This window comes from Anastrepha ludens, chromosome 5 (assembly GCF_028408465.1).
Source record: "Anastrepha ludens isolate Willacy chromosome 5, idAnaLude1.1, whole genome shotgun sequence".
Lineage (NCBI taxonomy): Eukaryota > Metazoa > Arthropoda > Insecta > Diptera > Tephritidae > Anastrepha > Anastrepha ludens.
Genome location: NC_071501.1, coordinates 11,462,004 through 11,489,851, shown reverse-complemented (window position 1 = coordinate 11,489,851; position 27,848 = coordinate 11,462,004). Strand labels below are relative to the sequence as shown.

Below are 27,848 nucleotides of genomic sequence, written 5' to 3'. Positions count from 1 at the left end.
GAGCCTCTGCGGACCCATTTCGTAATCTAAGTGGCATCGCTGTCCCTATGTGAAAAGCTCTTTCGAAGATTGAATATTCAAAAGTGTGAAAAAGACTCTCCATAAATCCTCGAAGACCAAAAAACGTGCTATTCATACATAACTTTCAACGAAACATAAATTTCAGACAGTTAGAATTCACATTAAAGTTCTTAGCGCGTATTCAAAATTAAATTTTTTTCTTAAAGTTTGACACATCAACAAAAAAACTATCAAAGCTCATCACTGCGAAACAGTTGCTGCTGAAAGCAAGCTCTTCACTTCCAGCTAAAAAAAAAAATAAAGGATCCTTCAAAAGTGGCGCCTAGTTGTCAGCACTACATAATTCTTAGGCGGTACCTTTTTTCTTGTCATCTTCAACATTTATTTTTTTATTTTTATTTTATTTTTAATATGAAAATGGTCGATCTTTAAGAAACCATAAGATTTTTTTTTTTGGTGGAAATAATCGGCCGAATGAGTTGACAATTCAAAAGTTGGTGTAGAAATTTCAAGAAACTGGTTCGGTCGATTCTGTGGAGTATAGAAAAAGGACTGCCAGACCAAAAACTGGGCGTTCTATTAAAAATATTACTACTGTAGCGCAAAGTGTTGCTGAACCTTCAATTTTCAACATCGATATATCGACGTTCTCAACATTCTCAACAATTAGGCATTCATGAATCGACGGTTTGGTGGATTTTACCTGAAGAAGTACTCATGTAGGGCATTTAAACGATGTCATTTTCCACATATAATGTTTAAGAGCCATATTTTGAGCAAAAATAGTGAAACCTGAAAGAATATAATATAGAATAATATAAACAAAAAAAAATAGTTTAAAACACCATCTCGGCGCGTCGTTTGGCAGATCCTTTATATTGAGCACAAGTTTTGTACTTTGGCAGTTGAAGCTTTATTGATTTTAAGCTTTCGTAAGCTTTTGAAACTAGAATTCGAAAACTTCTGCGTAGAAACAGGTAATTTTAAGCTTAGAACAAATTTTAATAATTTTGAAGCAAATGCTTCAAAAAATAGATTAAAAAAGTTAATATATTAAGCAAATCTTTTTATTTTTTAAATGAAATGCTAGTACTCAGAATCAATTAAAAAAAGCACCTTTTATAAAAAACTATTAAATTTTACATGTACTCAAAACCATAAAAAAGCCCCCCATCTTAAAATGCTGTTAAATTTTCTAAGCCAAACCACTTGAGTGGAGATACTTTACAAATACTTTACTTTATAAATTTTGAAGCCTTTTCTTTTATTTTTTATTATTGTCAACCACTTGTCTATAGTTATCGCGAACTGGTAAAAAAATTCCCAGTCATGAAACCTGCAGCTCTTTTATTTTTGGATTCTGTTCAGAATAAGGTTACCTTTAAATATACAAAACCGGCAGTGCTATAAATCCTAAATTATTAATAAAAATAGGCCGTTTGTAATAAAAAATATGAAGTTTTGCAATCTTGAGAAGCTTTAGAAGTAAAAGCTTCAGCACTAAGCTCCGCGTTTCTTTCTTGAGCTTTTGATAGTTTCCAAAATATCTATTTTTTTTTAAGTTTTGAAATTTTGAGAAGCTGTAGACGTTAAAGCTTAAGCACTAGGCTTCCCATTTCTTTCTTAAGCTTTTGATAGTTTCCAAAATATCTATTTTTTTTTTTTTTAAGTTTTGAAATTTTGGGAAGCTGTAGACGTTAAAGCTTAAGCACTGAGCTTCCCATTTCTTTCTTGAGCTTTTGATAGTTTCCAAAATATCTATTTTTTTTAAGTTCTGAAATCTTGAGGAGCTTTAGAAGTAAAAGCTTAAGCACTAAGTTCCCCGTTCCTTTCTTGAGCTTTAGATAATTTCTTTCTTGAGCTTTTGATAGTTTCTAAAATATCTATTTTTTTAGTTTTGAATTTTGGGGAAGCTTTAGGCGTTAAAAGCTTAAGCAGTAGACTTCCCATTTCTTTCTTGAGCTTTTGTTAGTTTCTAAAATATATATTTTCAATAGCATGCCAATTAAGTACAAGTCATTCAAAAGAAGCTTGTTGTAGAAAACTATGTAAATGAAAGCCCTAATTTCGTTTATTCCATAAAAAGGTTATGCTGAGTTTTCGAATCTACTGAAAGTAAAATAATTACGAACTATCAATAATCTATTTGTTTGCCTACTAGAGAAACTTAGCAATTTTCTTAAAGACAATAAAGATAAAATTAAAAAAAAGAGCTTTCGTGTTGAGTTTAAAAAATTCATTAGCGTGATAAGCGAGCTTTCACGAAGCTCTCATAATACCACATGTCAAACACTGTAGCCCTTCAAACACACACACACAAGCACATGCATACACCCACACAATTGTCGTTACCTAATATATCAGAAAAGCTTTTGTTCAACTAGCAAGTCTGTATTTTATTACTAACCAACGATACGCGCAACTAAGCAACATCACCACTAAAACATCTAACCAGCAACTCGCCCACTTCTTCTAGCGATCCACGCTCGTCACCCATACAATCGAAATCCTTTAGAATTTTGCAAAAAATTACTGACACCATTGACGACGGTAATGGCGATGATAAGAGAGCGGAAAGCACTTTGGATGCGGAGCCACAATTACAACGACCCCAATATGCGAGACAAATGAGCGCCCAACAGGCGCGCCAACAACCGAATGTGGAACAAATGCGGCGCATGCATATCACACCCGACCCACAGCAACAGCAGCAGTCACAATCGCCACAGGCATGGAATCAAGGTGGGTTACAACCCTGCAAAAGCACAAGTGCAACAATATACAAGTAGAAGTTGTTCAGAAGTTAAAGTTAATAGGGAAAGGAAAGGAAAAGGTGAAAGCTTGCGTAGTGAGTGAGAGAGACCAATACACTCTAAAGCTGCTCGAACAGTAGAATTAGATGTGAAAGCTTTGATGTACGTGTACATATGACTCTATGCAAAAGCTTACTATAGTTGGTTTTTTCTCCTTATTTGTGAGGTTTGTGTTAATTCCACAATAGACAATTGTAGATTTGTAAATATGGTAGAGTAACAATTGTTAACTTGAACAAGGAGTCTTAAAATGAAGGAAGAGCAAGTGTTTATTGGCTTTTACATATTTTACTCTTTCGATTGCTGCAAAGCTTTTTAACGCGCTGTTGTTCAAAAAGCTTGAGGCTTTCTGTGTTAATTTTTTTTGATAAAAAATGAAATTAAAAAAAAACACATAAAAAACTTGTTACCTCCTTAATTAAGCTTCCTATGGTTTGAGCCTTAAAAACTTAATAATTGTGGTTTCTGGTGAATGGAAATTTGTAGCTTTTTAATAAAAAGCACATTAATATATTTAACACGCACACACCTACCCAAATACATTTACATTTGTGCACACTACACACACATATTTATACATACATTTTTACAAAAAACTTTGGACACTGCACATTGAGTTTATAAATTTATGTAATTCCTCACTTTCTTCTCTTTTAGGTAAAGCTTTAAAAAGCACTCAACCACACACCATTTACAACAATTTCAATGGTGAGCTTAATAGCAAGCTTTGTTGGACTGTAGTGTAGTAGTGTGAAAATCGCGTCGTGTTCTCGTTTATCCGAATCAGAATAATATGAAAAATTTGTATTACCATTTTAGACATGCCACAACCATACGTTCATCCCAGTGAGCAACAAGTACCCGAACCGAAAAAATATACCGGCAGCGCAATACCAAGTCGATCATTTAAGATATTGCAAGCGATGACAACACCGGAAAATGCTGGTAGGTTTTCCTTACACAAAATGCGCTTTCTAATTTGCAAATATATTTCCAACCTACTCATCACTTTTGTTTGATTCCCTACATTTTGATATCAAATTTATATAACTGGTATTCACTCAAAGGCGGTAATCAGCAGATGAAGCTTTATTTTGGGGCTTGGACGCTAAAATTGGTTGGTCCGTAGCAAATTCAATAGGGCTTAAGATGCTTATAAAGTTACTTTTATGTAGGGCTGAGTCATAGATACGCCCTGAAAGCTTTTAAGATTGAGTAACAGAGGTTTGTGTGCGATTGTCATTCATTTTAAATGTTTCACAAGTCGACAGAGAATTACAGACATTTATAAGACAAACCTAAGAAGTCATTACAAAGGCATTACATATTAACCGTCGACAAAAAAATCATTCCAAAGGCATTACGAGGGGTGCCTTTTATATGTCGGGATTAGAGAACAAAAACAAATTTTAATCATCGAAGATCACTTTATTGTTTTTCAAAATATTCTCCATGAAGATCTATACACTTTCGCATGCGTTTGAACCAATTGTCAAAGCACTTTTGCCACTCTGAATGAGGTACCTCCAAAACATGCATTCTGAATGCCGCAACCGCTTCTTCAGGTGTCGAAAAACGTTGACCTCTCAGTTTGTTTTTTACGTAGGGGAAAAAAAAGAAGTCATTCGGTGCTAAGTCAGGACTATACGGCGGATGACCCATTATTCGATGTTTTGGGTGCTCAAAAATGCAGTTGTTTGAGCCGATGTGTGAGAGCTCGCATTGTCCTGGTGAAGAGTGATCCCTCTTTGGCGATTGGTTTTCCTAATTTCTTGGAAGACAACTGGCAAACAAATGGTTGTGTACCACTCAGAATTTACTGTTCTGCGTTGTTCTAGTGGTACGGTTGCGACATGTCCAGTTTTTCCGAAAAAACCACCGACCATTTGCTTGGAAGTGCTTCGTGCGCGAACAACTTTTGTTGGACTTGGCTCATCTTGAAACACCCATACAGTCGACTGCTGTTTACTTTCGGGCTCATACGCGTAAATCCATGATTCATCACCTGTCATGATGTCATAGACGTGTTTCGAAGCCCCGCGATCGTATTTTTGGAGCATTTCCTTCGACCAATCGACACGAGCCTTTTTTTGAGCGATTGACAAATTGTGTGGGATCCAACGCGAACACATTTTTTTGACAGTCAAATGTTTATGCAATATTGAATGTATGCTGGTCCCACTAATGCCTAAGATTGTCTCAATCTCACGATAGGTCATATGACGATCTTGCAATATCAGTTCGCGCACAGCATCAATGGTTTTCGGAACAACAACTGATTTTGGACGACCTTCACGAAATTCGTCTTGGAGTGAACTACGACCACGATTGAATTCACCATACCATCGATAAACACTGGTCCTTCATGGAGCTTCATCGCCAAAAAATGAATTAAGTTCATCCATGCAATGTTGCTGAGTTAATCCACGTCGAAAGTTGTAAAAAATAATCGCACGAAAATGTTCACGATTTAATTCCATTTTTGGACCGAGATGAATCTTTTAAGTTACTGTAAACAACACAAATAGCGCTGGTATTTCAAAACGTTCTGAGTGCGATACAGCTGTCAGTTGCCAGATTGCAACACCAGGGTTGCCAAATCCCGACATATACAAGGCATCCCTCGTAAATATTAATCAGATATCGACAAAAAAATCCACTCATCCCTTGTCATGGCGCATTCATTCATTCAAGGTGAATATAGCGTGGTGAATAAATAATATCGGGATGAAAGAAAAAAGAAACGGACTAACCGCTTTTAACAGCCGACACGAAGTTTATAAGCTTTGGACGATAGTGCGTATAGAACGGCTTTTCGTCAAGGATGATAGATACCAGGTTTGCTCGTTAGGAATGGTGAAAAAAAATTTTGAGGCAAACTTTGAATTTTACGTCATTCGTTTTCTGTTTCTTTAGCTTTGTGAAACACCCCTCGAATGAAGTCGGCATATCTGTCAAATTCGCTCAGAGCCGAATAACGACCTGCTAGGTTGTACACCTCTAAAAATCTTTTCACCATGACTTTTCGTCATTTCACTTTGTGATGACATCCTAACATACACGGCGAAAGAAAAAAGCAAATCCGCTGATCTAGTGATACCACTTTTAACCCTTTGCGATCGTACTGGTCGCAATTAATTTGCGTTGAAAGGGCAGGGATACATAAGAAGTAAGATTATGAAGGATAATCAAGATTTATTACTTCTATAAATAAATGCAGTATAAAATTAGTATGCTTCCTTGGTCCTTGCTGAGAGTAAACATACGACAGGAATGATAAAGAAGCTTTGGTGGCTGGGAGTAGACATACAACCGCAAAGGGTTAATATTTTAATATATGTATATTTGCCTTGTCCCTTGTGACTGAAAATTTTGACATTTAAGTCTTTTTAATTAAATTTCAGGTTGTTTTCTAAAAAAAAAAAATAGTTCATTCTTAACAAAAAAAAGTCATATGAATCAAAGGTCTAAGCTTTGTATGAAATTCAGAGAAGTTCATCAGAATTTCCTACTTTTTAAGCAGATTTTTTAAAAATCTTCTGAGTATACAGATTTATACAATAGCACATTAAAGTTTTGTACAATAAAATGAAGTTTGATCTGTCTCAAAAATCGTGCACATTTTTTAAAAAGAGAAAAAATTGAAAGCCTTAAGAAAACATTTTTTTCCAAAAATCAACGCTATTTTTAGATTAGTTTAATTTGGACGAGAAACTTAATTAATTCAAGGTGATACCATTATAAGGGAAAGGCAGAAACTCAGCTGGGGCAACTCAAAATAATGAGATCCCAACTGCCCAGACTTGAGTCCTCTGAAAGCAAGAGAGCTGAAGAGAAGGTACTGAGCTGATCAGACAGCTGCCGCCAAAGAGCGCACGAAGTAATCTTAAGGGGTTTTATACAGTTAGAAGGCCGAAAAAAGCGAATTTTCTAGAATTTTTTCTGAGAAAACTTTTCAATTTATTGAACTAAAACTTTGTACACATATTTTGTTATTTTTAACTGTATTTTAAGACCTCGTATTAGTAAAAATATTATTTGGAAAGGAGCTACAGCTCATCTCCGGGAGCTCCTCTCAAAACAGACGTTTTGGGGTGACCACTATATCTCTGCACTGGATCCTCTGAAATTAAAAACCCAACAGATTTCGTTAAAATAATGTTAAATCTAGTTATAAGAAGAAGGAATAAGCAAAATAAATTTTTTTGACAAAATGGCGGTTTCTACAAAAATAAATCGATTTTTGACCAAAATTTCGGCAATAACAAAAATATATTTAGGAATCGGTTTAGCCGTTTTCGGGTAATGTTTGTCACCGACTGTGAAAAAAACGTTTTTTAGTAAAAAAAATGTCAATCCAAAAATATTTATGTTTTGTATAGGGTTTTCCAAACAGAGGTGTTGTTTTGATATTCAAAGAACAATGCTATTTTTTAATATAAACGATCGGATGTTTATTTCATTATAAAGAGGAAGGTATGCCGTTAATAGTGGAGAATAACATCAGGCGTGGTCATTTGCCACGACCACGCTTACAGGACAATATCCTTTTCATGAAATTTTTCATATCCGAATTGCAAAGTGGCTGCCCTATGTCCTGGATAGCCTCACGAATTCCATCTTTGAGCTTAAATCACAAGATCTCGGTGGCCAATTGTGATCACCTCTTCGAGAGATAACACGATCCGGAAACTTTTCCCGTAAAAGATCAATGGTTTCGTTGTTTGTGCAGCACGTAGCGCCGTCTTGTTGAAAATAAACGTTGTCCATATCAATACCGTCCAATTCCGGCCATAAAAAATCGTAAATCATCTCTCGATAGCGCAATTCATTCACCAATAACACCTGTTATTAGAAAACTCTATATTATCAATTCAAGTTCTCAAGTTTTTGAAAAAAAAAAACACCCGATACAATGTTTTCCATTGGCAGCGTTGAAAACTCTTATCATATGTTCCTTTTAATTTTATTTAATATTTCCAAGTTTTAATCTTATTAAATCCGCAAGTCTAGAATCAATTATCTTCTCAGAGACAAACTTAATATCGAAATATTTTGAGAAAATAACCAGATGGAAAAAGAAAATGGCTCGCAGATCCGTAGTATAGGAGCTAAAATTAAGTACTGGTATCTCGGCGTTGTTTTTTTTTTTTGTTTTTTGCTTTTTTTTTTTTGCTTTCCTTTTGCGTTACGTATTACCTGCAGCCTCGTTGAACAGGTTTCATTTTATTTCTGCAGGCACTTTTGAACAGTAGGCACTTAATTTTTAAAATTTTACATGAGGCTTCATCTATTGATACCGCCGAATCGCACAAAAACAAAAGCACACACACACACATAAAAACTTTCACTTACAAGAAATGAAATATTCAAAGAATATTTTCATATATTCCATACAAATTCACGAACACATTTGATCCAAGAAAAAATACATACACCCCCCCAAGCCATATACTAAAAACAAAAAAAAAACATCCGACACTCTAACTGTTATTTATAGTTTATGTGGTTTATTTTTTTATTTTTTTTTTAGAATTTATTTGAGTTTAAGGGAAATTTCACCTTTTGTTTGCATTAAATTACGATTCAAATAAGTTTACAACAATAACTGCAAAAAGTAGTTACCTTTGGCGTGGCCCATAGTTACTACTGAAATGAAACGCTTCTTTATCGAATGTTTGATTTTTAATTTGCTTTGAAATATTTTTTATTAATTAATATTAATTTCATATACAAAAAAATCTCCAGGTAATCCATTTCGGATAAATAATTTTTTGATGTAATTATAACTCAGTATGAATAAAAGTTTCAAAACTACAACTACACTACTTATACATATACATATACAAACAAACATGTATTTGAGACTAATTTAGATACAAAAAAAAAATATTATTAAATATAAATTTAATGGAGATGTGCATGATTAACTATGAAAACTATGAAAATTTAACAGCAATTTAGTGACTTTCGCTACACTTTTGTTCGATTATATGGATATGATGTGAGCATTTTGGCCCTGAAATTACCCTAAATGGATTTTTCAGTTTTTTCGTACATGAGTTAGATATCACAACAACGCATTATTAAACATATTTACATGTCATTTTATCACCTGTACATTCATGCAAGAACTACATATCGCTCGTTTGCTGAAAGAACGGCATAACGCAATATATGAAAAATTTGAGAAAAACGGCTTCATAGTAATCAAACTGCCCCGCCAAGTAAAAGTATATTATATATTATAAATATAAATAAATTATGAAATTAATTAAAAATTTAAATTAATCAAAAATTTATGAAAATAAATAATCACTTCTGCATACTTATTTGAAAAAAAAAAATAATTTTTGAATTAAAATTTTTAATTAATCAAAAATTTATGAAAATGAATAAATTATCACTTCTGCATATTATTAAAAAAAAAAAAATAATTTTTGAATTAAAAATTTTAATTAATTAAAAATGTATGAAAATAAATAAATTATCACTTCTGCATGCTTATTTGGAAAAAAAAAATTTTTTTTTAATTTTTGAATTAAATTTTTTTTTTTAATTTTTGAATAAAATTTTTTTTTTTTAATTTTTGAATTAAAAATTTTAATTAATCAATAATTTATGAAAATAAATAAATTATCACTTCTGCATACCTATTTGGAAATTTTTTTTTAATTTTTGAATTAAAATTTTTTTTTTTAAGTTTTGATTTAAAAAATTGAATGAATCAAAAATTTATGAAAATGAATAAATTATCTCTCGTCTGTATAATTATCTAAAAAAAAATTTTAAATTTTGAATTATAAATTCAAATTAATCAAAAATTTATGAAAATAAATAAATTATCACTTCTGCATCCTTATTTGAAATTTTTTTTTTAATGTTTTAAATAAAAATGAAAATTAATCAAAAATTTATAAAAATTAATAAATAAATCACTACTGCACACTTATTTAAAAAAAAAAAAATTAATTTTAGAATTAAAAATTTCAATTAATCAAAAATTTATAAAAATAAATAAATTATCACTTCTGCATACTTATTTGAAATTTTTTTTTTGTTTTTAATTTTTGAATTAAAAATTTTAAATAATCAAAAATTTATGAAAAGAATTAATTTTATCACGTCTGCATACTCATTTGAATTTTTTATTTTTTAATTAAAAAATCAAATTAATCAAAACTTTATTAAAATAAATAAATGTTCACTTCTGCATACTTACCTGAATTTTTTTTTTGAATTTTGAGTTATGAGGTTCTTCCCACAAGCGGCCGATATGTATTTCTGCTCATTCGTTACTTGTATGTAGCATTTTATTGGTAAATTGATAAATCAAAAAAATTCGCACACTGTACATTTTTACTAATTTTTTTTAGCATTCATTACGTTAATTATACTATTTTTATTTCTTCTTTCTATTTCTTTCCAAACCCCTTGACATAAAATTTATTCCAAAACAAAAATGAAAAAAAAAAAAAAATAACAAACTCTTTAGCCGAGTTGGCAGCCTCCGATTGTGTTGAATTGAACGAAAATCCTTTGCAAGCTAATGAGAACCATAGCAAAATAACTGACACTAAAAAATCTATAGAAAATAATGTTAATAAATATGATGAAGACACATCCGAAATTACCAACACTTCTACACCATATATGCCTTGCACCACCTCATCCTCATCCTCCATTTCATCGTTAAGTTCCGACTCTTGTTCTCATTACATACCCAAACATCCCTATCCCGCATACGGTTATCCATATCCTTATCCCTGGTATCCACCACCCCCCATGCCCTCCGCCAGCGGTGAGGCATTCCCACCTTGGCCCTACGCCTATCATATGCCACCACCGCCTACTAACAATGATCTTACCGGCAATGCCGCTTATCCAACTCATCCACCGCCGCCATATCCATATTACTATCCCTTTTATCCTCCAAACCCGTCAGCAACTCAAACCACATCACACGCATATCCATACATGCATCCTCCGCCGCCACAAAACATAAATGAATTTGATTCGCAAAATGTCAAATACGACTCAAATGCGTCCACGTACCCTGCTTATATGCCGCCATATCCATATCCCTACCCGGTAGCGCCTAGCTATAGTCAGAGTACGTCATCGAGTCGCGCCAGCAGCATACTGCCCGACATCATCGTTACGCCCAGCACGGATGATATGCCGTCGCAAGTAATACTACAGCACCATATTAAAGTGGAGAAAAGTAAGCCGCCGGAACGCCACGATGCCGTGGAAATTAAGGAGATCACAACTAGCGGCCATGCATTAAAAGCGGATGCCATTCGACGCGCACAACGTGAGGGTTCCGTAATCGACATTTTGACACAACGTTTAGAAGATATGTCCAAAGTCGTCGAACATAATCTAAATATGAGCAACGATGTGGAAAAGAACTATGCAGGCGAGCGTGATAAGGAGTTCGGCGAAAAGTCACCAACGGACAATGCGTCGCCTGTGCCTGCGCAAATCGTCACCTTAGCTTCGGAAACAGAAGTAAGTTCTGATGGCGCAAGCAGCAGCGACGAAGAAGAAGATTCCGATGAGACACCCAAATGTGTTGAGACAACCGGTTTGCAGGCTATAAAATCTGTGACCAATATACAGGTCTATAAGCATCGTCAGTCGCACATAATTGAGACAGATGATGAAGATGACGTAACCACAGCGGATGGTGAAAGCGACATATTCGATGAAGAGGACAATGAAGAGGTTGTCGAGGAACTTGAGCTGGATGAGTGTATTGAAGAAAATGACGATATGGACTATGATAATTTGAGTGTTATCTATGAAGAGGACAGCGATTTGGAACGTAGTAGTGAGAAACCGAATACGATCATTTGTCGTGAAGGTTCTAGTGTCAGCGATGCAACAACTGTCGAGAAAGAAGCCCACGTTGAGCAGCAGATCGAAGAGAATGACAACAATGACGATGAAGAAGAAGACTCGACGTCGGTTACGGTACGATTGCCGCTTAAGTTCTCGTTCAACGATGAGAATGTAGCCACTGTAGAGGTGGGAAAATCGCAAATTGAGGAGAAACGTCACAGCTTTTCATCGGAAGGAAGACGCAATTCTTTCGTTGTGGCGGACCTCAAACACGACTCCGACGATGAAACAGTAGAGGCACAAGAGTACGATGATGATTGTGAAGTTAGTGTTACCATCAGTTTAAGTGGTTCTTCACGTTCCGGTTCAATGGAACGCAAGCCGGATAAACGTCGCGTATCAGCGGCATATCCCATTGAAGAAATACCTACACCGGAACCGGTATGTGATATTGTGGGATCGAGCAGCGAAGACGTATCGGTGTCATTTTCATTGAATATGCGTAATAAATTTATGGACCAGACGGTTAAGAACGATGTGACTAATAATATAGCGGAAGTCAAAAAAGAGCTGGAAAATAATAGCAAAATGGCAGTGGTAAAAGAACCAGCTAAGAGCAAAAAGGACATATGTGAGGTTAAGGAAACAGTAACACAAGTGGTGCCCTCGGACGACTTGGACTTCTTTGCCACCCTACGCGCAACCAAGCTGCAAGCACAGAAAATGTTGGAGCAATCGGCAAACTATTGGGGCAAATCAGTGGAAAAACAACAACCAACAACGGAAAGCGTAAAAAAAGAAACTCCCATAGCCGCCAAAGTTCAAGAAGAAGAAACAGAAGTTGAAGATATTTGGGCTGGTAGAGATGAGGGGGACTTACCGCTGCCGGTGCCTAAATTAAAACTACCAGGCGCGCTAGCTGATGCCAAGGACGACTTTTGGTCGACGTTTACGGCAGCAACCAAGAAAACACATGAACAAGTCGACGAAGATGTTATTGTTGTAGAAAAAGCAGAAAAATCACCCAGAGCTAGGTCAGAGACCGTAGCCACAGTTGTGGCAGAAGTGGAAGATGCAGAGGAGGAAGTCGACTTCTGGGCTGAAATAGAAAAGTCTAAACAGAATTCCAAACCTACTGCGGAAACAAAGACCAAATCCAGCGAAATGCTGCGCGAAGTTATAAATGAGGTTACCTATGGACCAAAAGCAATGAAATCAGCAACAGAAGTAATGTCAACGGTATTACGAGCCGAGGTTTCTACAGCAGTTGACGAAAAGTTGGAGGTAGAGACCAGTGAGAGCGAGGAGGACGATTCTGAGGAAGACGAAGAAGTAGTGCGGGAAGAAGCGAATATTGTAGAAACAACAGACCAAAAAGTTGAAGAAAAGGAGCAGGAGGAAGAAGAAGAAGACTTCTGGGCATCTGTTGAAAAGGTTAAAGCTTCAATGGCTACAGCCAAGCAAACCACACCAAGCACCAAAGAAAATGTGCACGTTGAGGAGGAAATCGACTACTGGGCTAACATCGACAGGAGCAAGCAAACTGCAGAGAAAACTCCAACTACTTATGACCCTACACTCTACCCGGAAGAGCCACGCGAAGTTGATACCGATGAAGAAATAGATTTCTGGGCAGAAATCGAGGCCAAAAAGAATCATACAGATGATGTAAACTTCTATAACGCTGCATCATTCTGGGCCAAACAGGAACGCCATAATTCCATCGATGAGACACCTTACACAAAGGTTGTGCCCAAATCCTTCGCAGCCACTTTGCCCGATGAGCCAACTGTTGACTTAGGACTTTGGGCATCATTAGAAGCTGCGAAAGGAGCTGAGCCCGAATACATTGACTCAGTCGTGGAGGAAGAGAAGAGACTGGCTGCACAGTTCAATGAAATACCAGTCGAGGAAGTGGAAACGGAAACTTGGGAGGTGGCCTCTTTGCATGAACCGGTTGTGGCAAATGTGTGGGAGCCGCCTATGGAGATGAATGAGTTTAGTAAACCCTACCAAGACTTGGAGCAGTGGATACACAACGACGATAATGAAGAAACCATAGCCACTGTGGTGGCAGACAATACAAAAATCAAGACCACAGACGATACAGAAGAGGCAAACGTAAAACGTAATAATTACCGCAAAGCAATGGCTTTTTTCACTACCTCCATTGATGAGCAGAAGGAAGCAAGCGCTGAGCGACAAGTGAGAAGAGGACGTTCCTCCAACAGGAACTCGCTCATTGAGAGCGAAAACACGAAAGCAAATGAACAAGAAAACATAGAAAATGCAGTTAATAATTACTACACAACAACCGTTACACAAAGTGCGACCACAGGTAAAAGTCGTGGCGTTGGCAACGTTTCTAAAAAATCAAGCTTTGAAAAAGTTACACCCAGCACAGCCAGAGGAAAAAGCGTTGACGTCGATATGGCGCATAACAAAGCAAGCACTGAAATCCCGGTCTTGCACACAGAACCCAATGAGGTCAACGCAGAACGCAGCGTCACACCCACAAATTTCGAGCAGAATTTAACTGAGGTGTATGTTGAACCCATTGTGGAAAAGAAGCTATCACCCAACGGCTTACCCGACTTAGGACTTAAGAAAGAAGAAAATAAAATCTCAGTGCGTGATAGAATTTCCGCCTTCGAAACTGGTGCTGTGGAAACAACTGTATCGAAAAAATCCGATATAAACACACACTCACTCTCGGTCGAGAGGTGCACACCAAGAGGCACGCTTTCACGCAACAGTTCCCAACGTTCCGAATCCGAAATGGAGGAAGATGATTCTGGCGTTACTGATATGAACAAACCACTCTCAGAAACCGACACCGAGTCGGAAAGCTTCCCCGAGCTACGTAAAATGAGTAGCTACCAACGTGCCGCCACACATTCCAGACTCTTCAAATTGCTGCAGGACGACAACGACCCGCTCGACGATGATAAGTTAAGTAGAGAGCTCGCCGATGAGCTACAATTCAAGCCCAGTCGACGCAAGATCGTGCACAACGTATCGATTACACGTCGCCAAAACCCGAATGCACTCGTCGAGGCCGAGACTTTGTCACAAAGACGCGAACGGCTCTCGCTGCCATTGCGTAAAAACACAAGCATAGACGCCGACAATCCCTCGACGCCCAATAGTCCGGCCTCGCCCATCATGGGACAGCCAGCAAATAGTCGTAGCGTAAGTGATAAGCTAGTCAACGAGCTGGTGCAAAGTTTGCTGCTAAAGCGCGACAGCAGTCATTTGCGTCAAATGCCCATGGAAAAGCTGCAGGCAGCTGCCAAACGCGTGCTCGAAGAAGAGTTGGACTCACTGGAAAACACATCCGTGGAGACCACCCCAGCGCCCACACCAAGCGACATGAAAGCGGACAAAAGCTATGCCGACTATTATGACACGTGGTCGAAGGCGAATGGTAGAACTGATACCTTACCACCGCCGAAAGCGTATCGCGCAGCGACAGATGCAACGCGACGCAGCCCCTGGTCGGTGCGGTGTCCACGCGTGCTCAGCTCGAAGACGATAAACAGCGATTTGGCGCGCGTAACAGAGTCGCCCGAGATCTTCACACGAAATAGCAAAAGTCCGGACTATTTGTCGCAATCGCGCGAGGGATCGGTGAGTCGTTGGCGCAAAGTCTAGCACGGGCAAGGGTCAAGGGTAGGCGGCACATAAGAATGAGCGACGCCAAAAAGGGGAGGGGGCAAATAAATACTTAAGAACATTAGGAGTTTAGGTTTTAATTTTAGGAACAGAAAATGGTGATGCAAATTAAAAACTTGAAATACTTGTAAATTATGAAACACTAATGAAGAAGATTGCGAAGTGCATAGGACCATGAAAAAGCAAAAACAAAAAAATTTGGTCTGACGCAACAGCTGAGCTGTAGGCGACACACGCAAATAAACGGAAGAGATTCATAGAACAACAACACTGCCTTTTTCTACTCAATTAATAAAAATACGCAAAAAAACAAAAATATGAAAAATACATAGAGAAGAAGGCGTATAAAATGCGTTCATCTTTTCGTATGCTGTAAATAAAATTAATTTAAAATATAAAGCATAAAATTAATGAGAAAGTTGAAGTTCATCTAATTCTTATTTAAACACAAATTTCTTTTGTAAAACAAACGCACACTTCGCCAGCCAGATTTTGCATTTTGACGAATCATTCATTTTTGTAAAGTAACGCAATTTTAACAATAAACACCACCACATAAATCATGCACACAAAAGATACCAAAAAAAAATAATTCTGCTAAATAACCGTGTAAGAATAGATAACCGAAAACAAACATAAAAAAATTGTAAAATATGCAAAATTTCGAAAAAAGAGAAAAACTGAACAAAAAACGCACCATCACTCGTCGAAAATAATATCTACAAAGAAAAATCGTTCATTCGTTCGTTCGATCGTTCGTTACCTCAGTGCATACATACATACAAACATGCATATAAAGTCATTAACTATTTGTATGTAAATATGTAAAAAAAAAAAAACAAAAAAAGCAAAATCGTTGAATCGACCAACCCATCAGCCAAGCGTAATTATAGGCCAATCGAAATTAGACACACACAAAAAAGCGTAAAACTAAAGATTGTAAATTGCGAAATTTATCACAAAACGTTAATCCAATAATTTACTTCATCAACGAACAAAGTATTTGTCAAGCTCATTCAAAATCCTAAGGTACCTAAACAAGAAATAATGATTCTTTAAAATTTGATTGTTTTTTATTATTTTAATTTGCGTAAAAGCTCGTTTTTTTCCCATGTGCTAATAAAAAAAAAGTGTTTTCGGGAGGCGTTCCACACCCACACACCTCAGCTAAAAATGTGCTATGGAGAGATTTGCTAGCGCTCAAATTACAATGTGAGAAATATGCTTGCTTTGCAGTAGATGCATATTTTTAGGCGCTAATTGTTTATACATATATATATACATATATGCTTAATTGATGCTTACACGCTTCTGTTGTGTACTTGGCCGCGCTGCTCCTCTAATTTATGATGTGAGTATCGATGCTTTCTCACACAAATGGAGCGACCTACAGTTTTAGTTTTATGCCGTAGATGAGCTTTATGAGCAGTTGTTTCTTGGCAGTGCCGCTTTTTCAGATGCTTATTATGAGCTTTAGGGTTTTTAGCTATCAATGCACTGCGAGAATTACTATTTTTTGTTTATAAAACAAATTTTTGATTTTTGAAATTTTTTCTTATTCATTTTGTGTAGGCGTACCGCCAGCTGCTTTAGATTTTCGAGGCATATCAGGGTTTTTTTTTGTAATTTTATTGTTTCAAACTGCACACTTGTTTACTTTCTACATGACATCACTCAATTGCCAAAAATTATTTGCGAAATAAGCCGCTATCCTCTATTCCTGAATCGTAGTTTTTGCTAGGGCCCCTCCTGTTAATAACATAGACCCAGGCCCGACGAGAGGAGGGGATCGGGGACTTTTTACCCCGGGCCCGGAGTTATCAGAGGTGCCCGGACTCGAGAGTAATTCGAATTATATGAATTAGACATAATTGGAAAGGGCCCGCATTTGCAATTTTCCCCCGGGGCCCGGATATGCTCTCTACGGCTCTGCATAAACCGATTGCACCGACTGGGTACTGGCAAAATACGGTACACTAGACAGCTAGTTTCCTAGGCCTACCGTTAGATGAGCTAGACGAAGACGGCCGGTAATTACACTACACTGACAGGGCGAAGATACTGCTACAACAACAACAACAACAACAACTGGGTACTGACTACTGATACAGAATGCCGTCGATGGGTGGAGACGAAATGTGTCAATATGTTTTAGGTGCAGCTGAGTTTTTTTGATCCATAGAGCACTGTGACATCTGAGGCGGTCTATTCTGCTTTACCGCGAACCCTTAATTGAAGTGATTTTTGTTCCACATTGGTTTTTTTTTTTTTTTGCCAAGTGCATTCCATTGTACTGCCTTCGGTTTCCCTTTTTAGTTTTCGTCAAATTTACTAGACCTCCGAAGAAATCTGAGTAGTGCACCAAGGAGACTCAAGCCTGAATCGAGCGAAGGCCAGGTAGACGCACCGAAAGTAGTATGCCGTCTCATCTTCCTCTCCACATGCTGGGCAGAATGCACTCTCTGAGATGCTTGATGAGACCTTGTTCCAAGCGCTTCCCCCACAGAAAGTGGCCCGTCATCTGTCCAACCTACTGCCTTCTGCTTAATCGCAGGAGAATCTGCAACAGTCGGTAGGACATGACAGGTAACATCAGTTTTGTCCATCTGCAGCCTCTCTCAACCTGTCAAGCTCACTGGAGGGTTGAAGTTACCCGTTTGCTAACCGTGGCTCAAGAAGGGAGTGGCAGAACGGGCTATAGGCCAAAGAAGTTACCCTCAGAGCCCATTCTAGCTAAAGAGTGAGGGGTTAAGTTACCCGCGATGCCCATATGTACCGTGACCCATGTTAACATCAGGATTTTATATCTACCGACATAGTTCAGCCTGGATTTACAGCACTCAATTACCCTTAAAGTGGTTGGAGGGCTGTCTAAGGCTATGAGCGTAGATTTGCTGTCGCTACAGATGCATACAGATCTGCCTCTTCGCCTGTTTTCTACAAAAAGTTCGTTGCTTCGTGAACAGCATACACCTCCGTTTGAAGCACAGATGAGTTTAATTTGGGTTAATATTCATCTGGATAGAAAATATTTTCTAGGTCGCAGTGTACCTTTGTCCTTATGATACACAAATATCTTATAGTAAAATCCGATCGCCGTAGCCGACTACCATTCGGGAGTGCGTAGGTTCGAATCTCTGACAGAAAAAGTTGTTTCTAATAGCGGTTGCTCCTCGGCGGGCAGTGGCAAACCTCTGCGCGTATTTCTGCCATGAAAAACCTCCTCATAAAAAAACCATTTGCCATTCGGAGTCCACTTAAGGCTGGAGGTCCCTCCATTTGTGGAACAATATCGTCTTAACACCTAACCAGAAGTGTACGCGCCAATTATTTATTTATTTGTGAAGACCCTTGTTTTTATTGTGCAGGACGCGCTGCGTCCTCTGTTGTGTTCTATTGGCTTGGAGGCTTCTATGGAATTTTAGTACTTACTTAGGCTGTTTTGTTCTACACCGCCAATGGATTTAGGTGTTTGAGTCTTCATCTTGCGTGAGCTACACATTCGCAGAGGACGTGCTCTGGTGTTACATCGTCCTGCTCGCAAAGATGGCTTGTGAATGCAATCTACTTAATAAGAAATATAGGTCTTACATAGAGAGAAAACGTTTTGAATGTGTGCTTACCTGCTAAACTTAGTTGCTGCATGCGCTCATTCAACATCTAATTGTCCAGGATTCTCACCGCGTATCCATCTCTGGGTTCGCCTTCAGTACGTGATAATGTGTCTGCAAGGAATCACGAATTATCGGTGGATATTGGGTGCCCGCAAATGTAGTGTAAATTGGAGAGTTAAACCGTCTTTCGAGTAAATCAGCACAGCCGTCGTCATTCATCTTTGGTATACAGTTTATACAACCAAGGAATTTGCGATCTCCAAACATTCCCATGAATTATTTCAAGTGTTAATTCCTGTCCGGTCTTTGTGACAAACTCTATCCACTCATCTTCTTAAGCCGACAACCTAGCATACAAGTTTCAAATAGGCCTGCTTTACAACAGCCGTGACGGTTATGCAACTTCTGGGATTTCAAACTAAAATTATAGGCAAAGATTTTTCTAATATAAGAGTGATCAACCACCCGCATGAATTATATTTCAATTATCACCATCAACTTTCGTTGAGATGCTGCCTTTACTACTACTTACTTCAAAAGATACCTGATCTCGGCGACCTTCGTCTAGTGTGTTGATGTATTGTTTGCTCATCTCACTCCGTCTTAGACACCCACGCGATAAGAATGGTTGAATGTTTAAAGTCTTCCGACTTGTGTCCGCCTCAGTTTATTTGTGAGTCTGCACTCCTTGTCGTTAGTTGAGGCATGAAAAGTGCGCGAAATATTTGATGACACAGGCCGACAAAATTTAACCAACATTCAGACCCAGAAACCAGACTATATATTTCCGAAGGTTTATGATGCGCTGAATCCAAATCTGGCCTCAGAATTGCTCTATTAGTTTGAGTTTTCGAGATATCCTAACCTAAAAGTGCAAAAACCCCCATTTTTGCCCATATTTGAGGTTATGTAGCCTTGCAGATGTTTTCTTTCACCACAATTAAAGGATGGCATCTTTAAATACAAGCCTTCTTTTTTCAAATGGCGTTTTGTTTGCTCAAATATCATTTTTTTTCGCAGAGATATCGCATTTTGAAATTTTCATGTTTCGAAATTTTCCTACACCTGAAAATCGATTAAGATAACATAGACATGATATAGTCGATTACTAATTTTCTTGGGTTTGAGGACCTGAAATATATGGATTAATAGTATGTAAATTTGGAGTTTGTGGGTAAGCCTGCTTGCGGCATGATAGGGGTGGTTACTAGGGGTTAGGGCTGTGTGTGACTCGGTACCCAAAGGTTAGATAGTGTAGGGGTGTGGTGAGTCAGCACACTTATGGTGTGAGACAAAATTTTAAGAAAAATAAGACTCAATTCAAGAAAATTAGTAATCGAATATATCATGTCTATGTTATCTTAATCGATTTTCAGGTGTAGGAAAATTTCGAAACATGAAAATTTCAAAATGCGATATCTCTGCGAAAAAAAATTATATTTGAGCAAACAAAACGCCATTTGAAAAAAGAAGGCTTGTATTTAAAGATGCCATCCTTTAATTTTGGTGAAAGAAAACATCTGCAAGGCTACATAACCTCAAATATGGGCAAAAATGGGGGTTTTTGCACTTTTAGGTTAGGATATCTCGAAAACTCAAACTAATAAATTAATTTTAGTTATCAATCCGAATTTTGCATGGACAGAGAAGCAGATATTAGTTTAAATTATTTCGGATACTTTTCCTTGTAGACTAGTGTGATCTGTTTGGCCAATTCGCCTATTATTTCGGCGTTTTTGATGGAATATGTCCAATAATGTGCAATACGTCGTCCATCGTTTTACTTTTCAGGCCATACATTACCCCAATTTAGTACTAACCAGCAACTCCAGTGCGTTCTATGCGAGCTTTCATCTTAATCCTTGTTGTATTATCTCTCAAATCAATTCATCAATCAACTCATTTTAATTCTCAACTGCTCCTGCACGCGTTACATGTAGATCGCCTGTGTCTCCAATTCGTCAATTGGCTTGGCTTTAGAGCTTTGCAAATCAAATAATTTTTCTTATAATTTAAATCTTCTTCATATTTGTACATTTTTTTCCTTCAATAAGGTGTGGACTCTCTTATGAAAACAAGCTTGCTAGCAAAGCCGCCTATGCTCAACCCCTTTTGTTAAATTACAATATTAATATTTTTCTCAAACAGTAAAATATTTGCGATAAATAAATAAAATGTAAAAATTAAAACATTTATAAAAAATCGTCAAAGTTTCACATCAATCCTAGATGCCCATTAAAATTCGTCAACATCTTTTACTTTAAAATCGAAATATTTCCATTCTTCTTTTTCCTTATAAACTGTTTACTAATTCAAATTAATAATCAAAAACCGAAATTATTGAATTTTTATAATTTTGAATTGAAGGTTTGTATTATATTGAATTGTTATTTTTTGGCTAACCAAACTGTAATTAACACCTTAAATGTGAAGCTTTACATTACAAACAATTGGCATTAAATGAATTTTTTCTTTCAATGTACTTTTTTTTTGTTTTTTAATTTCAATGTCCACATATTTATCGCAAATATTTTTTGCGCCAACAAAAGCTATTGAAGTGCTTTTTGTAATGCAAAAAAATCGTACGGAGAGAAGAACTCCACCTTTGGCTACTGAGTGTGAAAACTAGAAACTGAAAAGATAGAAACTATCATCTCAATGAATTACCGACGGAACGAATGAAGATTTTTTCTTAATAATTGTGAACACGTATTGAATAAAAAATAAATATTGTATTATATTTTTACTTGATATTGTTTAACCGCATTAAACACTCGTTCGTTCGTTTTCTAAATGTTTTCTCTCTTCGTTTTCCTTCTAAAACCGATTAACTTATTTAAGCGCCTAATTTTCTTCTAATTCTATTTTATAACAATTCTAATAAAATATTTTTATATTAAATTACATCTGTTTTGTTATTCTATCTGAGCTAAGAATGGCTTTTCCGTTTGAGTATTTTGACGCAAATACAAATTTTGTTTGTTATATTAAAAGCGAGATAAATTTCAAATTTAAAACGAAAAAATATTTTTATAAAATGAAAAAAGGTGAAGTTTTCTCTCATACAAAGCAAACTAATTTACTTACATTTGTGTATGTTAATTTAAATAAATTATTTTTTGCCTAAATTTTATGTTCGGCTATTTTTTGTCCTTTCTTAATTCGCGTGAATTGGCTTTACTCTGCTCAATGTGAAAAGTGTTTTCGTCTTGCAAGGCAAAGGAGTATGAAATAAAAAATTTAAAATAAAATACAATAAAATAAATTAAAATAAAATAAATTAAAGTAAATTAAAGTAAGTAAAGTACAATAAAATTAGAATAAATAAAAATATACAATAAAAAACATTTAAAAAAAGTTAGAGATGAAGATGAAATAAGACAATAAAGACAAAAAAGTTTACAAAATTAAAACAAAACAAAAATTAAATTAAATTTAAAAAATTAAATTAAACTAAACCAAATTTAAATAAAATAAATAAAGTTAGAGACGAAGGTAAACGTAAAGATGAAGAAAAATAAGACAGTTTACAAAATTAAAATAAAAAAAATTAAATTAAATTAAAATGCAAAAAAAAAATTACAATAAATAAAAAACATATTGATTTAAATAAATATGAAGATAAAGATACAATAAGACAAAAAAGTTAACAAAATTAAAACAAAAAATAAAATTAAATAAAAACAAAATAAATTAAAATAAAATAAAATACAATAAAATAAATTAAAATAAAATTAAAAAAATGTTTAATACAATAAAATTAGAATAAATAAAAATATAAAAAAAAAATTAAACCAAGTTAGAGATGAAGATGAAATAAGACAATAAAACAAAAAAGTTTACAAAATTAAAAAAAAAAACAATTAAATTAAAACAAAAAACAATTAAAATTAAATAAAAGAAAAATAAATTAAAATTAAATAAATTAACGTACAATAAAGTTTATCAAAATATAAAAATTAACAAAATAAATAAATAAAGTTAGATTAAGATAAAGACAAAGAAAAAGAAAAAAATAAGGGCGTTGAAAAAAATAAAGACAAGACTAAAAATTGGGATAAAGATAAAAACCAACATTAGGTAAAGTTAAAATTGAACATAAATATAAACACAAAATTAATGATACAGACAGAGACAAAGATAGAGACAAAATAAAGATAAAAATAAGAATAAACATAAGGGTGAAAGTGAAGATGATGATGAAGATAACGATTACGGATAAAGGTACAGATGAAGAAATAGATAAAATGCCAAAATGTCAAAAACTAAAATTAAAAAAGGAAACAAATTACATTAAAACTAATAAAATAAAACAAACTAAAGCTAAAAAAATTCCAAAAAAATTCTTTAAAAAAAATTTAAAAAAAATTCAAAAAAAACATTAAAAAAAATAATTAATAAAAAAAACATTTAAAAACAATCAAAACAATTGAACACAAAAAAATTTTCAAAAACATATAATTTTTTTTTATAAATTATGTATTATTATAATTATAAATTAAAAAAAAATATGTTTTTAATTGAAAAAACATTAACTAATTAAATTAATTTAAAAACAAACATTAAAGTCTATTAAAATCGAGCAAAGAAAAAATTGAAGAAAAACAAAAAAACTTGGATATAGGAGTTAATGGCATAAAAAATATTTCAATAAATTTAAAAAAATACCAAATTTAAATAAATCCAAATAATCAAATGATCATAAATAAAAACAAATTTAAATTCAACGAAATTAAACATTTTTCCACAAAAGGGAAATAAAATAGATTTCTTATAAAAAATTAAAATGGTTGAAATTTTTTAAATAAAAACAACTTTAAATTAAACGAAATTAAAAACTTGTTCTCACAAGGGAAATAAAATAATTTTTTTATAAAAAATGAAAATGATTGAAATTTTTTAAATTAAACGAAAATAAAAAAATTCTAGTAAATCAATTAAAAAGTAAGCAAAAAATTTATAAAAATAGTAATTAATAAATAAAAAAATATTGAAAATAGTAATCATTTGTATTATTAACCCTCCCGGGCTTTGTCAAGATAAATAAAATGACAAAGTTTCAAATACAAAATAAAAAAAAAAAAAACAAATTATATTAAAACAAATAATAAAACAAAACAAAAAATTATTTAAAAAAAATTCGTTAAACTAAAAAAATTTAAAAAAATAAAGAAAAAACTAAATAAAAAAAATTAAAAAAAAACAAGTATAAAAAAATAAATTAATTAATTTAGGACAAAAATTAAAATTGATTAAAATAGAGCAACGAAGAAATTAAATAAATCCAAAATAATCTTGAATGTAAAAGTTAATGGTGCATAAAAAATATTTACTCAAAATTTGAAAAGAGCAAAATTTAAATAAGTCGAATTAGTCAAATGTACATAAATAAAAACATAGTGCAAACATTTAATTATAAAAATACATCACACAACGGAAATAAATAAATTTGTAATACAAAACTAAAAGGGTTGAAATATTTTAAAATAAAATAATTAAATAGTACGCAAAACATAAAAAAATAAAAATAAACAAATAATATTTAATAATTAATAAACAAAAAATTATTAAAAATAATAATAATTAATAAACGAAAAACTAATAAAAATTAGAATAATTAATAAACAAAAAATTATTAAAAATAATTATTTATAAACAAACAAATATTATAAATATTAATAATTAGTAAACCAAACCAATAACAATTAGTAAACAAAATATAATTAAAAATTATAATTTATAAACAAAAAATATTACAAATATTAATAATTAATAAACAAAAAAATATTAAAAGTAATAATAATTAATAATTAAAAAAATATTATAATATAAATAGGTATTAATAATTTTAATAAACAAAAAAATAATAATAAACAAAAAGTTTTTTAAAATATATTAAAAAATATATAAAAACAGCGCAAAATTTCAATTAATATATTAAACAACTCGATTATAAATTGTTATTTTAGAAGTGTGGCAACTTTGTGCTAAAGACTAAACGGAAAGATTTTTTTAATTTAAATTTAAGAACATCCTATTTTATATATTTAACTTTAAATCTTAATTTAATTTGGCATATTGAACCTAGGTGGCATATTGAACCGATAAAATGAAATCTAAGTATGCGGTTAGACGATTGCAAACTTCTCATTCAATGTTGAACAATTTTAGCGCGTTTTTCCTAAAATTAATTATACCAAAAAGGTGGCAACACTCAAGATAATTTTGCAAAGAAATTGTTTTAAATACTTTTTTTTATTCAAATTTAAAAACATCCTCTTTGATATATTCAAATTTAAACCTTAAATAAATTTGGCATATTGAAACTAGGTGGTAACGCCGATAAAATAAAATCTTTATATTTTGTTAGACGATTCCAAACCTCTCATTCAATCTTGAACAATTGGAACGCGCTTTTTCCTAAAATGAATTATATAAAAAAATTAATTATATTAAAAAGGCGGCAGCCCTCAAAATAATTTTGCAAGGAATTTTGTTTAATACCCTTTGTTTGATACCCATATTGCGGTAACTATATCAGTGCAATTCTGTCGAAAAGTATCAAAATTAGTGTTCTTAAAACCACTTTTTCGCATACCTTTACCTTCAACACTTTTCGAGATATTAAAATAACATTTTCGACAATTGAAGAGAAGTCAAAGCCACAGCTGCCAATGCTTTAGCTATTAAGTGCAAAAATTATTTATATTTATTTAACTTCTAAATAAATAAATTAATTAATTAAAAAATAAAGCACAACCTATGACAGGCTGGAAATGCGTAGCTTAGTATAGGCGATCGGTTCAGTAGTGCCAGCGATTACCCTTGAAATACAAGCAAGAAAATAAATCTCTCACTTTATTTAGGTTAGGTTAGGTTAGCCTGGTTGGCAATAAGCCGCGCATAGACCTTTTGGTCCCTAGCGATACCAGATGGAGATCGACCTCTATGAATACCTGAAGTAGACATCATGTAGGATGTCAGCGCTTTTGGCGAATCTAAGTAGGGCTGTGAACTCCGCTTTTGAGACGTCTTCCAGACCCTCAAACAGTGGGGCTCCCAGGCATTTTAGTCGCGTTTTTAATAATGCCGGACAAGCGCACAGAAGGTGTTCTAAAGTCTCCTCAACATCCTCTCTGCATTTTCTGCATTTGTCCGTGTCAGCAATCCCTATCTTGTACGCATATGCAGCCAATAGATTGTGGCCTGTTAGCATCTCACTTTATTTAGAGTATAGAAAATAAATTGAAACGTATAAATAAATTTTAACTAATCAAAAAAAAAAACAACAATGATATACAAGTTAAAGTAAAAATAAAAATAAAAATGCGTAACATTAAAAAATAAAAACAATAATTAAATAAAACAATCTAAAATTATTTTGTGGCATAAAAATCATGGTACATATCTCCTTGCCGCTCCTTCTACCGTTGTATGTTTTTATGGAATTTTCAATATTTACAAATACAGTCGAACTTCGATGCCTCGAACCATAGTTCCAATGAAAAATGTGTCAACAAAAATCAACACAATTTCACTCAATTTTAAAGCTGTGACATCTCAAACGTTCGACTTAAAAAGCTTCGACTGTATTTATGTCCTTGTGCTAGCGCTGGCAAAGGGTGCGGCGTTCGCCAATACCGTTACTCACATCTGTTTTCCTTGTCAATTTTGCGCGCCATTTATTCCACTTCTTTGATAAAGCTTTTTATGTTTCCATATCTACACATTTTGAAATATTTTCCCAATGAACTAATTTATTTCTCTCTTTTCTTTTTTGCCACTTTCGTTTCAGGGCCTGGACAATCAGATCTATAATTATTTCTCATTTCTATAGAAATTGGTTATAGATTTTTTTTTTAATAAATATAAAACAAATTTATTTTTGTCCAACATTAGTGCAAATGCATACTAAACAACAATAACACTTTGGACTTGGAGTAAAATTAGACCACAGACTTGGGGGACTAACGGCAATTTTAGCATAAATAACGAAAATTATAACAACTTTAAAGTCTAAGCAAAACACGCGAAAACGCTTGAATTTGTACGCAACTGAAGGGAATGTTTTACTGCAAATAGGTTTGATTGCAACAACAACGAAAATTAATATACCATTTATATTAAATAAAAACAAATACAACAAATGGCAGGTTCAAGCAGGTAACGAAAAATATCGAATGCCGAATTTAAGAGTTAAAAAAATGTAGATGACTTGAAAACGAAATATAAAATTTACAAAAAAAAAAAAAACAAAAAACAAAGATTTCGACTTGCAAAGAAAAAAAAGAACTTAACGAAAAATTGCGCTAACACTTTTATGTTCTTAACTCATTTTTATTGATTTTACTTTTACTTGTGTATTTTTTGTATTGTATTTTTTTACTCTTAAGTACTTCATTTTAATAATATTTTTAATTATTTCATCAATTACTGTGGCATGTGTCGAGCATTGTTAAATTTAAATATTAATTACAATTTTAAAAAAGTTTTAATTACGAATTCATATAAAATATTTCACTAACACAATATCTGTGTGATTATCTCATTTTTGTTATGAAAGAAAAATATACCTATTGTCTTATCTAAACTTTTCATTAGCAATTCAACTTATTTATGTTTTGAAACAAACAAGAAAAAAACGAAATAATTTCTTTAGTGTTGTAATATTTTTATTAATGCGATATATTTCATGAAATAAAGGAAATGAAATTTACAAAAAAAAAAAATTAGTTTCATTGTAAAAACGTTGACATAAAATATAATGTAATGGAATTGTCGATAGCAGGAAATTTTCCAAGCACTCGGGCAATATTCGCCATGGCACTCAAGCGCTTAAGGCCAAGAAAGTGTATTTAAGGGGTTAATACACAGAAAA

General features: G+C 33.9%; 1 protein-coding gene across 5 annotated transcripts in view; it reads left to right on the top strand.

Annotated features, from left to right (window-relative positions):
- Nucleotides 1-27,234, top strand: part of LOC128862845 (uncharacterized) — a 130,417-nt gene extending 103,183 nt beyond the window's left edge. For 4 of the 5 annotated variants that reach the window (XM_054101620.1, XM_054101621.1, XM_054101616.1 and 1 more), the window contains 5 exons: nt 2,498-2,763; nt 3,492-3,542; nt 3,654-3,779; nt 10,330-16,385; nt 26,766-27,234. In XM_054101620.1, the coding sequence (XP_053957595.1) occupies nt 2,498-2,763; nt 3,492-3,542; nt 3,654-3,779; nt 10,330-15,335 (5,449 nt within the window). In that variant the 3' untranslated portion in view covers nt 15,336-16,385; nt 26,766-27,234. The remainder of the gene's footprint in view (nt 1-2,497; nt 2,764-3,491; nt 3,543-3,653; nt 3,780-10,329; nt 16,386-26,765) is intronic. The other variant, XM_054101617.1, reaches the window with a different exon arrangement.
- The last annotated feature ends 614 nt before the right edge of the window (nt 27,235-27,848 follow it).